At 38.0% G+C, this 17,790-nt stretch overlaps 2 protein-coding genes across 9 annotated transcripts in view; one reads left to right on the forward strand and one right to left on the reverse strand.

Annotated features, from left to right (window-relative positions):
* CSPP1 (centrosome and spindle pole associated protein 1) overlaps positions 1 to 3,735 on the reverse strand; it is a 66,697-nt gene extending 62,962 nt beyond the window's left edge. For 5 of the 7 annotated variants that reach the window (XR_009154055.1, XM_058174303.1, XM_058174300.1 and 2 more), the window contains exons 1-3: positions 3,609 to 3,735; positions 756 to 884; positions 112 to 208 (exon numbers count right to left, since the gene is read on the reverse strand). Coding sequence is in view for 6 of the 7 variants with exons in the window: in XM_058174303.1 (XP_058030286.1) it covers positions 112 to 208; positions 756 to 857 (199 nt within the window). In the remaining variant the exon portion in view is untranslated. Of the gene's footprint in view, positions 1 to 111; positions 209 to 755; positions 885 to 3,527 lie in introns of all 7 variants that reach the window. The other 2 variants (XM_058174301.1, XM_058174302.1) reach the window with 2 other exon arrangements.
* Positions 3,736 to 5,345: 1,610 nt separating this feature from the next.
* On the forward strand, positions 5,346 to 17,717 carry COPS5 (COP9 signalosome subunit 5). 2 transcript variants are annotated; one of them, XM_058175697.1, is made up of 8 exons: positions 5,347 to 5,614; positions 9,142 to 9,376; positions 9,994 to 10,122; positions 10,593 to 10,658; positions 11,500 to 11,585; positions 12,386 to 12,497; positions 14,231 to 14,379; positions 17,351 to 17,717. In XM_058175697.1, the coding sequence occupies exons 1-8, from the start codon at positions 5,463 to 5,465 to the stop codon at positions 17,433 to 17,435; spliced, it is 1,014 nt and encodes a 337-aa protein (XP_058031680.1). In that variant the 5' UTR covers positions 5,347 to 5,462; the 3' UTR covers positions 17,436 to 17,717. The 2 variants fall into 2 exon arrangements, with proteins under 2 accessions (XP_058031681.1, XP_058031680.1); XM_058175698.1 differs by lacking the exon at positions 14,231 to 14,379 and having other exon boundaries at positions 5,346 to 5,614.
* Positions 17,718 to 17,790: the final 73 nt, after the last annotated feature.

Raw genomic sequence — 17,790 nt, forward strand, 5'->3', positions numbered from 1 at the left:
ATTTTGAACCTATGATAACGTAACAAGGATACTAGGATAAATTCAACCTTTAGATCAATGTAATCATTTCCCACTGACTGCAACACAATAACCATTAGAAAAAAATAATACCATGCAAAGCAATATGTTGACTATTCGGTGGGATGTTTTCTTTAGCCATGGAGATTAATAATTCACTAGCCTTTGAAAGTTTCTCTGCACTTTTATTCTGAAAAAGAAAAAATGATAAGGTACAACTAACAAATGTATGCAAAAAAATATAAAAAGTGCTACTCGGAGTAAGAAAAAGCATAAAAAGCATAGAACTAGCTTTCTGGTGATTCTTCATCCCCCCACCCTTCCGAGTTTTGGCTTGATAGCTAGGGTTAATGGAGAAGTAGGGAAAACAAGTTCAGTCATTCTCATATTTTTGAAAAGGAGATTGAACTAATAGAGCAAGATAATCCTGTTTTCTTGATATATCAGGTTCCCCCCCCCCAAATGCATTAACAATGTAAGCTTTTGAACTGCATGATTTTGAATCATAAGAAGAGGTAGTCAGCTAACGGTATAGAAAAGAGGAGTATGTATATTATATATTGTTCCTCCCCTCTTTGAAGTTTGTAGGTATGATGGTCTAATATGGATTAAATAGCAAATCACAATTTATATAATTTGAACAGAAAGATCCGTAAGAGTCTTTAACCTGAACTTACAGAAGCAGAATTAAAGGAGCAGGATTGTGCTAATTTATTTGTTTTAAAATAAAATCTTACCTGCATCTCCATGTATGGGGGATCATTTTCAAGTTTTGCCTTGTCCTGTAACAACCTGGCTTTGTGATCTTCAAGGAACTTGTCTAGATTCTCAGCCATCATTGTTTACTTCTGGAAATGATAATCTAACTGAATATAGTACGTAATGGATAAATAAAAGAAACACTATTTTATTAGATGCCTAAATTTGCTTAATCAATATACAGATTGTTTGGTTTTTTGAATCTCATAGTAATTTGAAAGAAACCCCTTAAACCCCTCTTTAACCCCTCTTAGACAGAGAGGATTGCTGGTTTGAAAGGGGTTAAAGAGGCCATTTGTCAGAACTGAATAGCCCTCTCTCAACAGAGGGGGAGGGATACAACACCATCTATCTCCAATCTACATCACAGTCCTTTCAACAGTTCCAAGAAGGCTCCACACCAATTTGCACCACTCAGGTGATCCTGATGACACAGATAAACCTCCAGGTGACCTAGTGACCTAATGACCCGTTAAAAGAATGCAAATGACCAGCTGTCTGCAAGGAGTATAAATCCTTCCATTCCCCAACATCTAGTCAGAGCTGAAAAAGCTTCTTGGATGAGAAGTGAAATGTCTTCAAAGAAAAACCAGAAAGTCCAGTTGCGTCTTGAAAAAAAAAGCACCTTTGGTGCTACCAAGGCTGGGGTTCTCAAATTGTGGGTTGCAATTTCCAGAGGTCACAAGTTTAGAAGAATTTAGAAGAATTGCATTTTTTTAAAAAATGCTGTTTAAGTTTGTGCAAACAAAGTGGAAGTGCTTTAAAACTTGTTTATGCTGTCTGGACACACCTATTGTGGGTCTGTTCATATAAAATATGGAGTAAAGCCTAAAGCAAATTTTAAGAGATGGCTAGGCTTAAAGAGGTCTAACTTCTGTCAGAGCTATCTGCCAATCTCAATAGTTTTATTTTTTATTTTTATTCATAAAACAAAGATGTATTATTTTAGAAGATCACACTACTGCACACTTTGAGATAACCCCTATATTTACAAAAGACACCTAATCAAAACATCAACTAAAATTAGTTTATTTTGATGCATTCTTGACAAACATATAAGGATTTCTATTAAATATCCCACTGTTTTCAGAAAATTTGTAGATTAACTACTGGATGATCTCCTCTAGAGTCTTTCAAGCAATGGATTGCTGAATGATATGTAGCTTCCTAAGGGTAATATTTTCCTTTCTCTAGTACTGTGTTCTCATATTTTATACATTTTTCCAGAATTTTTCAAAGATAGTGAACAGAGGTTTGCTTCATCAACAATTTCCCTCACTTCATAAACTATCTTCCTATGTTATTTTTCTTCTTTAAACCTGAAAGGGTCTCTGAAAGGCTTAGAGTATATACAGAGGGTGCCTAACTTGACCTTTGATTCTCTGCTGAAGCTGAGCTCCATTGTAACTTAATGTGTAAACTGCAGACATAAAGCCTCTAGGTGAATTTAGCCTAGCTGAAGTAACTTTTTATGAAATGCAAAACGTGGATTCTGCTTGTTAACTGTAACTTAAAATGTGTATTCTCAGCAACCTACTGAAAGATAATAATGTATTTCTTTCTCCTTCTAAGGTCCATTGTTTTCAGAGAGCTGAGAAAAAAATCATGAGGTTTGCCTGATATGAAATGTTTCTATAGCAATGGCGATTTGTACAAACTGTGTGAATTATAAGAAGTTTGGGAAAACTTTTTTTGCATGCGCCTTCTTTCTCTCTCTCTGCTTGCTCTGTTAAAGGTGGGAGACTAAAAGGTCACCCAGTTTTGCTTTCTGCAGAAAATAAAGCTGATTATCAGTAGCCTCCTGTTCAGAGTTTCATTGGACTTATCAGATTCTGAGCCTCTCAAAAACCTTACAAACCCCTGGCTCAAACATCACATAAAAGTGGCCTATCCAACTTCTCAAAGTACAAATATTCCTTCAAAATGTTTTGATGAAGCCACAGGACCATGAGATGCAAAGGGCAGAGAGACCCCCAAACAATATTTCCAATTGCAGCTGCCATATTATATGGGAGTGTTTCTCTTTCAAGGCTGGGTTAACAAATTCACTGTTAGCCTTTGGGAAATAAAGAGCTGATTTCCTGCAAAAGAGAACATTTGGAGAATGAATCACCACTATGTTTGCATTTCCCCCCTTTTGCATTAACTTGTATTTTTACACCTGATGGGTTTCATTCTGGTGGCATTTTATGGTTAAATCTTTTATAGTTTGATGGTGCAAATCGCTAGGATAGGATTCCAGCAGCCAAGAGCCACACTAAGCAGATGACCAGAAGCTACGGATATCCGAAACATCTTCTCAATCCAGAGAAAACGACACCGAACCGAATAAAGGGAGCCGCTTGCGGTTGAGCCAGAAGCGCAAATAGCAGCTTGAAGTTTCCGCCAGCCCTGTCGCTTTAAGAAGCCGGACGGCGTTGTTAAGGCAACCAAAGTACAACAAAACCTGCGGCCTCCGAGGAGCTTTGGCGAAAGCCGACCGGCCACGCAGCGTCTCCATAAGCGCCCGACTTTCTGAGGCGAACATCTGGATTTAAAAGGACAATTCTACGGCCAACCTCGCCCACCCCGACCATCCTGCCAGCCTTCTCCAAAGCCCCGCGGGATATGCAAGGGGGCTCCCTTCACCCCGGGCCCCCTCGCTTGCCGCTTAGGGTCCATTTTTAACCCTTCCCCACGTGGGGGGACGGGGACGGGAGGGGGGGAGGGGGAGGAAAGAAGAAACGAGCTTTCGCGGCTTGCGCTTGTACCGGACTAGTCGTAGTCCGCATGAGCCTCCTTTGGGGTTGCAGCGACCAAGTCCTTCGGAACTGTCCTTGCCCGAAGCTCACCTCGCCTGCCGGCTTGCTCCGGAAAAGGCCCAGGTGGCGGCGGGTGGTCCAGCAGCGGCTCCCGCCGATTTTTCTCAGTCTCAACCGAAGCTTCTCACAGCGCTCCGCCTTCTCGGGGAGGAACCGAAAAAGCGGGTTGGGGGGAGGGTGGAAATAGGCTGCGTACCAACGGGCGGCCTCTGCTGCCTGGAGTCAAAAGCGCATCCGGATTTCTGGGAGAACCAGTTGGTCCTGTGCTACGTTGTGGAAGTGATAGGTCTTTTGGGTAGCCTTTTGCAGCTGCCTGGCGCTCTGTGCAAGCTCAGAAACCCCCTTGCCAACAGGCATAACAGATATTCCAACATTTTTTTTTGTGTACCATCGAGTCAGTCTTGACTTCTGGCGACTGCCTGGATGAGTCCCTGCAGGTTTCTCGGCAAAACTTCAGAAATGGTTTATCATGGCTCTTCTTAGGCTAGATCAAAGTGGGGGGGAAAAAACCCCAGTTTTTCGGGACACTTCAATAGCTAAGGACTTTGAGAAGGGGAGTGACTGATGTTCAGTCTAGGGTCTGACATCTCAAAGTGCTGCAATGATGTGAGAATGAACTGCAAGCATGCAAGGGAGAGGCTGATCAGGTGCCGAGATCTTTTTAAAGTTATAACCAGCTGGTTCGAAGAAATGTGTTAATTTTGTTAACAAACATAAATAAAAGCCAACAGGTTCCTTGGTAAGCAGCTGAAAGCCATGAGTGAGAGCGTCCAGGTTTTTTTTTAACCTTAAAATAAATGAATACAAGCACTAACTACGGTAACTGCAGGGATGGGCAGACATGAAAACCTAAGTTATTGCAAAAAAAAGTTGCTAGCTTATTATATCAAAAAGGCTAAGATATTTTGATCACTCAATATTATTACAAAAACCAAAGCTAAATAATTATCTGGGATAAGGATCAGAAATATTTTAGAGGAAAATAACTGGAAACATTCTGTTAATGCTATGGTCCAAGTTCACTCCATAGGTGGTAACTAATGCACAAATTCCCATCCAGCCATGGCCAAGAATTCTTCAATTCCCAACATATCTGAAGGGCACCAAATTAAGGAAGATTCTTGTCTCATTTAGCTATCAATATGTCTAAAATGCATAACAATTACCAAATCACATTTGCCCCAGTTTTTCAATGATATAAACTTTCAAAGTCTGTTCTGCACGCGTCCTTTCTTCGCAGAGATGCAGTCATCATCCATAGTCCATATTTAAATACAATGGAGAAAGCCTGCCAGCACCACACGGAGATCTCTTAAGATCTGTGTTTCTCGAACTCAGCAATTCGGACTTTTTTTTTATTTATTTTGTCACAACAATATACACAAACATTGTCATAGATAAAAAGCAACACATCATGAATGATATATATATATATATATATAAGTAAAAGTATGCAACAGCTATGTTAATTTGATATAATGAAGGGAACAATAGGACAGGAACCGTAGGCACTTTTGTGCTCTTATGCACGCCCCTTCCAAGTGCCAATATTCCTCGGAGGTGGCATACTGGTTGGGGAATTCTGGGAATTGAAGTCCATATATATTAAAATTGCTGAGACTCAGCCTCCCCCCGGAAACACACCTGGCGCGTGGAGTAAACCAAGGCGAGGCCAGCCAGGCTTTTGGGAGATTAATCCCATCGTTTGCCGTTAGGGGGCAAGCTGGAGGCTTCGCGGAGCGGCCGGAACCATTTGCTAGGAACGACGGTTCTCCCCTGACTTCCGGTTTGCGCTGTCCTACAGCGGACCGGGAGGTTCCTCCTGCCCGAGACAGTTCAGCGGGAAGCAGAGCCTGCTTTGGCTCGGCCTGACAAGCCGGTGAAATGGCGACTGCCGGGCCTTCGGGCAGCGGGATGGCCCAGAAGACGTGGGAGCTGGCTAACAACATGCAGGAGGCACAGAGCATCGACGAGATATACAAGTATGACCGCAAGCAGCAGCAGGAGATCCTGGCGGCCAAGCCATGGACCAAGGAGTAAGTGGGTGTCTGGGCGACAGGGAAAACCGCCGCTGCCTCTACGTTCCTCGTTCTCTGCCTTGGTTCAGAAAGTTCTGCGGCTGCCCAGGTCGCTGCCCGGTCCCACGGCCAGGAAAAAGGGCCGATGCAGCAGCGATGGTGCACTTGCCCCAGAGGTAGCCTGATGCAAGGCGGATCTGGAGAGAATGGGGAGATCCCAAAACGGGACCAAGGAGAGATTGCGTTTCTCAGGGCAAGTGACCAGCTGGATAAGAGGGCTGAAGGATTTAAATTTAAGAGATGGAAGTGTGGATTTTGCAGATCCTAGGGAGGTAGAAATAATGGGATTTGGCACGCACATGGATCTTAACAAAAAGTAGAAAATGACATTAGAGATGAAACCAAGGAAAGGGAAGATGGAATTAAATTGGGTGAAAAGAGGCATGCTTATTAGAGGATTGTAGTTCCTATCAAGCAAATACTGATAACTAATGACATGTCTACTAGGTTTTAACAATATATAGTTAATCCATGTATTTGGTTCTTTTTCTTCTTGCCTGTAACCATGATACAAACATGTCCTGGCAACCTTTTTTTTTTTTCTGCCATGATTCCACAACATTGTCTTTATCTCATCTCTTGCCCAATTATAAAGTATTGTTTTCTTCCTTTAGCCAACAGCAACCTACAACAGTTTTAAAGTATAGAAAATGTGATGTACTTGCTGATAATTCTGTCTGCAGTGCATCAGATGATCCACAGGGAAAGGCTCTTTTGAAGTTATAAATCTTCACAGCCTATTATTTTTCATTAGCATGATGAGAATAGCCATGAATGCTGAATTAGCCCAAGGGCATAGTGCTGAAGCCATTTCTTACATTCATATAAATGCCTCTACTTAACTCAAAAATAAGGAAAATAAAGAATACTGCAATATGACATTAGATATAAATTAATTATATAAAAACATGTTATTGTGAAACAAAAACATTTCACTTTGACAGTTGATGGTATCATTCACTGGAGCACTAATATCGGTCATGATACTGTTTTCATCATACTGTTTTCAAATTATCCAGCATGATATAATCTAGAAAGTCAGTCTATTAAGAATGCCCAAATCCCATATTTCTCTTTCTCTCCTACCTGAGCCATTAGAGTTCCTTCATTTGCTTTTCTTTCTCTTTCACTGCTTTGAGAATTCTTCATTTCTTTGCCTAGCAAAGAGATCTTTTCCTCTCCTTGCCCAGCATAGAGATCCTTGCTGAGGGGCAGAAAGACCCTTCTTTTGTCTCTTCTTTTACCTCATCCTTTTTTCTCTAAATCAGTTTGAGCTTTCTGGCCAATATTTCTTGCCCAAGCCTCACATCTCCACTCCCCCAGCTACTACCATACCACCTGTCATAGAGTTCAAGGCTTTTAATTTAATTTGAAAGGCTTCACTCATTTTTTTAAAATAATGTTATATGAGCAGTTAGGGGCTTCCAGAATATGTTCAATACAACCTGGCCAATGGCTAACCAGACCCCACTTTTGTTGGGAGATCCATAGTGTTGTGCTCAATAGGCTGTGAGATTCCTGCCAGGCCATATCTTTCTCATTCACATGCCCAGCCTGCACATTTATACAATGCTACCAGCAAGTATGTTTAGAGTTCAGAAAGCTAGAACAAAAGCAAAATAGAGATAGGCAATCAGATTGCACATTTTATGCCACTATAGTTTCTGATGTCTTGAAAATAGAAACATTTTTCTTCAGCAATGCATAAAGGCTTTTATTTAAGATGTATGTGCAGGCTATACACAGAGACATTTTTTATGTGTATCCATGTATAATATGAAAGCACAGAATATTCAGAACACAGTAGCATTTGGTCTATATTGAGAAAAAGGAAGGGATTCACAATTTTTAGAAGTAATTCTATAGGTATCAGAATAGTTCTTAAATTAAGCAGTGTTTGAAACAAATTTCCCACATCCAGACCATGCACAATATTATATAAAATGTTTTACTGAATTATCAGACAATGTTACTTTATGGTTTTTTAATGTAATTCTATTTTATTTAGAATAACCTGCAGCTGGTATCGTCATTATGCTTACAAAAATGATACAGATTACAAATATGGACGATATAGGAAATTATTAAATTAGAAACAGTAAAAACATGGATAATAAAAAGTTATTTATTTCATAGCCAGGGCATTGCCAGCTCAACATCACTCCTATCGGGGCCACTTGTGGTGGCCAAGTGCTAAGGCAGGACTTCCCTCAGACCCTCCCTCAATCTCATTATAATTCTTCCTTCCTTCTCTTCTTTTTCCTTCTCTCTTCCTTCTCCTTCCTTCTTTCTTCCCCCTTTTCCTTATTTTTCCATCCTTGCTCTCTTCCCATCTTCCCTTCTTTTTCTTTGTCTTTCCTCTTTCCCTTTCTCCTTTCCTGCCCCTTCTTGCATGCTCAAATGCAAAAGGGGAAACAGTTCTCCTTTTATTTTTAGTTTGTTTTGCTAGCTCTCTGCCAGCAAAAATGGAGCTTGGGGAGGCACATGCAGCCCCTCTGGGTCCCATTTTTGGCCAGGACGGCTCCCTGCAGCCCTCTGCTAGCAAAAATGGTGCAGACCCCTCCCAAGCTCCATTTTTGCTGGCAGAAGGCTACAGGAGGCCATCAAGGCCAAAAATGGAGCCCTGGAGGGCCGTGCACAGCCCTTCTATACTCCGTTTTTGCTGGCAGAGGTACTTTGGCCTGGTCCTTTGCTGTTTCCAGGGCAGCCCTGCGGGCCAGATCTAAACACCCCATCGGCCGGTTCCGGCACGTGGGCCTTGAGTTTGACACCCCTGATCTAAGCAGATAGTGAGTTGAATAATCCATAATCAGTCAGTTATATAATCCTTTATTAGGACTATATAAATACCCCATAAGTAGTTTGTCTTGGGCTCATCACCCAAAATATTACAAAGGGAATATTTTTATGTAATGGTGAAAAATATTTGTGTGTGGTGAAAACATGAATTTTATGTAATGGTGAAAACATGAATTTTGTGTAGTAACAATCTTATGATGGCCTGAAAGAGAAAGGCTTATATGTACACTAGACAAAGTTTTAGTAGATGTCATTCTATTGTATGCCAAATTTCAGATTACACCAAGAGCTGTTGGAACAAACAAATATACTGTAACTGATTCCTTGTTTTTTGGTAGATAGATTCTCATCTTAAGTCTTAAGTGCCATCTTATGGTGTTGGATATTTATCATGTTTATAATTTCAGAATTGTCAGTTTTTCTTTCCTGAATGTCTACCTCCAGTTACACTTTTTGTAACATTTCAATTACCAAAACATTACAGATATTTTGATATTTCAAAAATTTTAGTATATTTTTGTTCTCTTAAACCTTAATGGTGGATTTTTATTTTTTTTCTTATGACCTAAAAATGATTTTATGTCTAATAGAGCCATTATGCTTAAATAATGTATGTGTATTTTTCCTGTTTTCCTTTCCATAATAATTTTGTTGCATTATAAAGATATTTGGTCTTTCCCTTGCAGCCACCATTATTTCAAGTACTGCAAGATCTCTGCTTTGGCTCTTCTGAAGATGGTCATGCATGCTAGATCAGGAGGCAACTTGGAAGTGATGGGTTTAATGCTTGGAAAAGTAGATGGAGAAACGATGATCATAATGGACAGTTTTGCTTTACCAGTGGAAGGCACTGAAACCAGAGTTAATGCTCAGGCTGCTGCATATGAATATATGGCTGCATATATTGAAAATGCAAAGCAGGTAAAACAAGAAGATAAGCTTCTATTTTAGCAATTTAACATTAACTAAAGTTATCAGAATTTAGTTGTAGATCTGGAGACACTTAGATGATAATCTTTAAATTGACTATGCTTTTGCCCTTGAGCTTAAGTGAGATGAACTTGATTTTACAATGATCATTTTTTGCTGTGGTCATTAAGCAAATCACCACAGGTCCTTAAACCAATAATGCAGTAGGTAAGTGAATCCACCTCCCCCCCCCACTTTGCTTGTCAGAAGCCCTCTGGAAAGGTTGCAGATGTTCATCATGTGAACCTAGGATGCTGCAAAGATTGTAAATAAATGCTGATTGCCAAGCAGCAGAATTTCTGTTCACTGCACCACGAAGACACTGTGACAGTCATATAATTGGTCATAAGTCACTTTTTTCAATGTTGTCATAACGTTGAATGATTATTATTCAATGGTTAAGTTGAGGGCTACCTGAATATTCACAATATATGCATTGTGATTCTGAATATTCTGTGTCAATAAAATCTGCAGTTTGCTAACAATCCAAAAAAATGGAGTGCTTATATTAATTAATTGTCTTTTGAATAATTTGCTTTCTTTCCTCACCCTTCTTGTGATTTGGTTAGGTTGGTCGTCTAGAAAATGCAATAGGCTGGTATCACAGCCATCCTGGCTATGGTTGTTGGCTTTCAGGAATTGATGTCAGTACACAGATGCTTAATCAACAATTTCAAGAACCCTTTGTAGCTGTGGTTGTGAGTATAATACTAGAATTTGTGAACTAAGCATTAAAGTATGCCTGAGAGCCAATTTCTGCAGTATTGTGTAAACAGGGGTTTTGTTTTGTTTTTGCTACTTGCTTATGTGCTTATCTGAATGTTATTTTTAAAATTAAGTGGAGCCTTTTAAGTTAAATTAATATAAGAACTAGAAACTCCAAACTGATTGTATGCAGTTTAGTACAGTGTTTTTAAAATTACTAATGCTGGAAGAATATGTCCGTGTGTAGTTTAAATCAGGCATTAGAGTCTATATATACATACCATATATGTACTCAAATGTCAGTCTAGCAGGAGAACAGCAAGTATAAACAAAGATTTACCAGAGATGGGAAGTCCTTAAAATAATTCATGTACGATTGCATAATAAAATCATACATTTTACATAATATTTAACTGCTTTTTAAGACTGTATTAAATAAGTTAACTCTGAATATATTTTACAGATTGATCCAACAAGGACAATATCTGCAGGAAAAGTAAATCTTGGAGCTTTTAGGACATATCCTAAGGTAACAATACTATAGCCAAAGTTATATAACATAAAATTGGAATTAACTAAAGAAATGATGTTTTGCTTGGATGTAGTTCATAATAAGAAATCGCGGTTATTTATATTCTCAGGCTTCCAAAAATATAGCATTATATTGCAGGAAGAGATAATTACATAGAATACTGTATTTTAATTACATAGAATATTTTCACAGGATAATCTGTTTGTGATCCCAATACATGTCAGTGGTATGTGAATACTAAAACAATCGTAGCTGAAAGTGACCATTCTCTGTTCTTGGCTTTTTCTGTTGAGATTATCTAGTCTGATTTAGGAAATTCAATTCTATATCAAAAGTCTTCTAAATTTTACACAGGCAAAACAAAGATGTCTTTCTTAGAGAAAAGACCGATTGAACAAGCTGATAGAAAATGTACCTTATGAATTTAGGATTTCCTGTGTTAAAAGTATGTCTCTTTAGCCTTATCAGAGGTATATGGTTTTCTTGAGGGAAAGCACTTTGTCAATGAATTACTAGCAAGGGCTAATGCAGAAGTCACAAATGCAGAAGTCACAAATTACTTATGGAAGCACTTCTTTGTTGAGGACAGTTGCAAGAACTGGGGAAAGCAGAACTTTCATACAAAAGATAATGTAGTGTGTCCCTTATACTTTTGTCAGAAAAAGTAGAGTGAAAATTTTTATGTGTGCATCAGGGTGTTTTAATTATATCATTCAGGTTGCTTCCTGAAAATTTATAAACCTCCAGATGAAATAGAAATTGAACAAAAATTAATACATTCAATTGATAGGAAGTTGCTATATTTCCATTCCTTGTACTAGTATGTTTTATCTTTCAGGGCTATAAACCGCCTGATGAGGGCCCTTCTGAATATCAGACTATCCCACTTAATAAAATAGAAGATTTTGGAGTGCACTGTAAACAGTAAGATGTTATCTTTTAATATAGCGGCTTTGGAATGTTTTCCAGTTTGGAAAGAAAAATACAGCTACCGGTACTTGAAATTATCCAAATCATACAAATATATTGCATTGTACGTGTGTGCACTGCATTGTCTTTGCTTTGGAACAAAAAGAGAACAGATATGCATAATCGATATGGATTTCAATGAAGCTCTTTTGTCTAGGCAAATCTGATCTGCTGACGTATAGTAGAATTTTTGACCCAAACAGTTTTGATGAAAAAGCATTCAATATATTCCTCTGTGACTATTTTGCTCACAATTCATATGCGTTAAGCAAACTAACTTGTCCCCATCCCAACCTTCCCATTTTTCAGTAATTATTATTAACTGTGCACATGCACTATTAATCTGGATATGATGCCACTTTAATATCATTCTTCAGAAGATGTGTATGCGTGATTTTGAATATAAGCTAGTGAACAGAGCTTTGTGCAATCTGAAGTGAAAATTACAAAACATAGGAGAAAAAGTTCTGTTTCATTCTCTACTGTTTGATGGTAAAAAATTTCTTTGTATTTCCAAGATACAGTTTTCCAGACCCTGAAATAATTTTTCTCTGCTTTCTTTCCTGTTTTACCTAAGTTTCTAGAATCTCATAAAATTTTATTAATAACATATTTTCTTGATCGTATTAATGTATAGTACTCAATATTGGTATATAAAAGCATTTTTAAATTTATTAAATTTCCATCCATTCATGAGCTTACTTTGAAAAAGGTTCTGTATGTCTCTATATAACCACATTTTTTTAATGAAACAGGTATTATGCCTTAGAAGTATCCTATTTCAAATCCTCTTTGGATCGCAAGCTGCTTGAGCTTTTGTGGAATAAATATTGGGTGAACACTCTTAGTTCATCTAGTTTGCTTACTGTAAGTATTGTAGAACACCTTAACATACAAATGCAGATTACTAACAAACTTAACATATAGTCTTTGAAAGACTCATTTGTGCCTGTAGGCAGAAAGATAAAATGTCAAGAGAAGGGATTTCATAAAATGGATTACAAAATATACTAAAGTTTGGGGTGTTGCAGGACACAGGTCATTTATTCTTCAGTGTAATACTAAGAAGTAGCAATTATAGAGACAGCTCTGGAGACCACTTTTGTATTGAACAATGTCCTTCCTTTCTAACATGCTATATTGGTTGACTCAGCCTTCCATCCTCTCGAGGTGGGTAAAATGATGACCCAAATTATTGCGGGCAATATGCTGGCTCTGTAAACCTCTTAGAGAGGCTATAAAGCATTATAAAATGGTATATAAATCTAAGTGCTATTGCTATATCCTTTTTAAAAAAATTATTTAAGATTAAAAATCCTGCTTTGTCCATCTATGGTAGATACCATCTGCCTGCAAAGAGATTGCCATCCAATCCTTTTCCAGTAACTTTGCAACTCAAAAAATAATCTGGATAGGAGATCCAGTAGGGCAGATTTTGTGGGAACTCGAAAGTTGTGAGAGAGAAAAAAGTCAGATCATATGTTCAAATAAAATAGGTGTTTAAGTAGAAATCTTGAGGAATTCTGTGAGTTGAAGTCCACATATCTTAAAGTTGCCAAATGTTAACACTGTTCTGAAGCAAAGTGAAGCTATAGACAAGAATACTGCCCTGGTGCTAAGTGAGGCTGTTGAATAATTCTGTAATTTAACCCTACTCTGTGATGGAAAGTAACAAACATTATCTTTTCAGCCAGTAATTAAATTACTTATTCCATAGCCATCAACTAAATCAAATCATATGCTTAATTTGTTCAATATCATCTTAATTTATTAATGGTACACATGCACACACATTCTAATAGCATGGGTCTTGGCACTTTTGCAGTTACCATTAACTAGAGATATGCAGCAGTTTGGATTCACAGCAGAAAAGGTGCTTCAGATGGGTTAGAGATGTGCTTGCTTCACCTGTCAACACTTATGCTTCTTTAATAGAATAGAATTTTATTGGCCAAGTGTGATTGGACACACAAGGAATTTGTCTTGGTGCATATGCTCTCAGTGTACATAAAAGAAAAGATACGTTCATCAAGGTACAACATTTACAACACAATTGATGATCAATATATCAATATAAATCATAAGGATTGCCAGCAACAAGTTATAGTCATACAGTCATAAGTGGAAAGAGATTGGTGATGGGAACTATGAAACGATTAATAGTAGTGCAGATTCAGTAAATAGTCTGACAGTGTTGAGGGAATTATTTGTAAAGAGGTATTGCAGTGGGTACTCTATGTCTCCTCCAAAGTATATTTCTGCATTGTATCTAAACAACTGCACTAAACCATATAAATTCTGTGTTTAAAATTGCTCAGCCTAGCAGCACTTAATTTATTTTGGTAGATCTTGAAAAAAAATATTTGAGGGTGGACCTCTGTAGTATTTGGATGGGAGACAATCAGACTAAAGAGGGCTGTAGACTAGATGGTGAAAAATACACTGAAAGAAAGCAGTGTCAAAACCATATTGCCAGAAAAAAAAACCTCTACATGGATATATTGTAAATTTTAAACTTCATTAGCTTCTTTAGTATGGATTTGTATAGAATAGCAGCACCTGTGGAAATTGTGCTCATGATAAATCTTTTTCAAATGCAGAATGCTGATTATACAACGGGACAAGTATTTGACCTGTCAGAAAAATTAGAGCAGTCAGAAGCTCAGCTGGGACGAGGAAGCTTCATGCTGGGTTTAGAATCTCATGATAGAAAATCAGAGGACAAACTAGCCAAAGCAACAAGGGACAGGTGAGGTCATCTTCATTTGAGGTTTTGGATAAAGAATAAAATACTTAATATTAATAGTATGAAGATTTTATACTCTTAATATTTAAGATACATTGATTATTTTTGTCAGCATTTAGAGCTCATAGATATTTTGTTTTTGTATCAGCATAGGTTATGAAGCTAAATATTTGTATTTTTTTATTTTTATTAACCAAATGTATAAGCTGCCCATACCCTTGTATGAGTGATGCTGAACAGCATCAAATATATATGAAGATAAATAATAAAATAATTTTAATGTATGTTTGTAATGTATGAAAGTATGCTTGGATATTAGGGAAATTGAGCCATTTTTCCATTTGGCAATAGCCTGTTTATGAGCTTTTGAGTGGATAGCTGATTGTTAATCCAAAAGGGAATCTAATTTGCCTCAAGGCAGCCAATGTATATATTCCATCCAATCACATGGTTTTAAGAGAACCGCTGCTAAACCATGGACAGTACTAAGCTAGGTAAAGTAAGATTTTCATTCCATATACTAGCCACCCATGTTTGCATTACCCATTTAAAAAACATGGATGACTAATGTATAGAATGAAATTCTGGCTTTATTTAGCTTAGTATTATCCATGGTCTAGCAGCAGCTTTCTAGAATTAAAGTCTGTTTTTCTTAGTCTTGACAGGAAAAGGAAGTAATTGAACCTGAAGTTTTTTAAACGCAGCACATGTGTTTAGTATCTGAATTATAGCCTTACAGATCTTCTCTGGAATATAGAATGTGTAGAGGGTATAATGAGAAGAAAATATTTGACATTTTAAGTAGTTTTTCACTAAACCATAATGTGACTTGCTGGGTTTTAGTTTGGCATTATATGTGAACCTGCCAGTGTAATTTGTAAACCATAATTTGAGATATATCGTTATAGTGACTTAGCACAGTATACCTAGGCAATGTACAGTATTTTGCAAATAATAGGAATGTGCCCCATTATTAGTCATTCCAAATGATTGACCAAGCAATTTCAAGAAAAATAGAGGAATGATTGTAGAATATGATTATGTTGATTACGTGTACTCAAAAGTTTAATTATAGAAGTTTGTTGAGACAATACTGTGTTAATGAATCTACACGAAGTACTATATTGTTATTGTAAACCATAGTAAGGAGTCCCTGCAGATTTTACTCTGCTAGTTATTGCCAACTATAGGGGACAGTGCTCATCTTAATTTCAAGGCCATTGAGCCAGTGCTGTTCAAAGTCATTTTCACGATCATGTGGCCAGCATGATGTTGCAGAGAGCTTTTACCTTCTCACCAAAATGGTACCTATTTATCTACTCGCATTTGCATGCTTTCAAACAACTAGGTTGGCAGGAGCTGGAGTGAGGACAGGAGCTCACCCCGTCACATGGCACTCAGGCCTCAGACCTGGGCTGCTGGCTTTTCAGCCAACAAGCCCAGCATCTTAACAGCTGAGCCACTGCACCGCCCAATAGTATAGTACATAGAATGTTGTATGTTGTAATTCAGGTCCATAATTTGTAGTCATGTGGCTACTTACAGAGAACATTGAGTTTATCCTTTTGATTATAAAATACTGTATTTGCCTTTTCATAACTAATTGATAACATTTATGCAATTATGCACACTACTACTAGGACATTTGACTAACTTGCAATATAATGACAGAATATTATATACATATACATATACATATACATATACATATACATATACATATACATATACATATACATATATATATATATATATATATATATATATATATATATAGGTCTTTGGTTGTTCGGGTTTTCTCCCGTGTAAAATTGGAAGTGTCTTGGCGACGTTTACGAAGTCTCATTCGTCATCTTCAGGCTTCAACCGTGCTTCTGGGAGCAATGTGTGATCACAGCTGTTTCTTCCTTTTAACTGCTAGTGGGGTTTGAACTGATTGGGTGGGAGCTTGGCTGTGCTCTGATTGGATGGGGGTTTTCTGTGCTCTGATTGGCTGGGGTGTGTCCTGTGTTGGTGGGGGCTTGGTTGTGCTCAGTCTAGTCTGTGCTGCAGGAGATTTGAGCTGGTGAGCTGCATAGCTGTTGTTTGGCTTTGTGGTCGTGCTACATCTTCATAGTGGGTGTCAGTCTGCTGCATGAATGGATTGGAGGGGTTTGAAATGGCTAATGTTGCAGCTGCGGTCTGGCTTCTGGTCCTTGGTCGTGCAGCAGACTGACACTCACTATGAAGATGTAGCACGACCACAAAGCCAAACAACAGCTATGCAGCTCACCAGCTCAAATCTCCCTGCAGCACAGACTAGACTGAGCACAACCAAGCCCCCACCAACACAGGACACACCCCCAGCCAATCAGAGCACAGAAAAACCCCCATCCAATCAGAGCACAGCCAAGCTCCCACCCAATCAGTTCAAACCCCCACTAGCAGTTAAAAGGAAGAAACAGCTGCGATCACACATTGCTCCCAGAAGCACGAAGCTGAAGCCTGAAGATGACGAATGAGACTTCGTCGAAACGTCGCCAAGACACTTCCAATTTTACACGGGACAAAACCCGAACAACCAAAGACCTATATACAAACACCCGTGAAAACCTCAGAAAACAAATATATATATATATATACATATACATATACATATATACATACATACATACATATATATATATATAGGTCTTTGGTTATTCGGGTTTTCTCCCGCATAAAATTGGAAGTGTCTTGGCAACGTTTCAACGAAGTCTCATTCGTCATCTTCAGGCTTCAGCTTCGTGCTTCTGGGTTCCACGAAGCACGAAGCTGAAGCCTGAAGATGACGAATGAGACTTCGTCGAAACGTCGCAAAGACACTTCCAATTTTACGTGGGAGAAAACCCGAATAACCAAAGACCTACATACGAAAACCTCAGAAAACAAATATATATATATATAATATATGACAGAAAGTTGCATTCAGTGATTTGTTCTATTTTTCTTTCAGCTGCAAAACCACAATAGAAGCAATACATGGACTGATGTCTCAAGTTATTAAGGACAAGCTTTTTAATCAAATTAATATTGGCTGAAGAATATCATCAACTGATACTTATATCCAGGATAGATAAGACATGCCAATTTGGACTAATTTCAAAAGTGGAACTTGAGCCAAAAGGGATATTTTCAATTGATTTGTAGTACTTTAAATCATTCTTTCCCACTTCTTTGCCTAGTTTTAAGAACAAATTCAAAGTTTATTATAGCTCTGTTCTTTACCCTAACATTTTGTTGATTGCTTCAAAATAAATAAATAGGTTGTAGAAGTTTAGAATTTATCTGTGTCAGTCTGCAATAAATATCTCTTAAAATGGCCAACTGCTCTTTTACTTTTCATTTTTAATGTTATCAGTGATTTTCATTCTTTGTGGTAAATTTTGTGCTGAC

This window comes from Ahaetulla prasina, chromosome 3, assembly GCF_028640845.1.
Source record: "Ahaetulla prasina isolate Xishuangbanna chromosome 3, ASM2864084v1, whole genome shotgun sequence".
NCBI classification, from domain to species: Eukaryota; Metazoa; Chordata; class Lepidosauria; order Squamata; family Colubridae; genus Ahaetulla; species Ahaetulla prasina.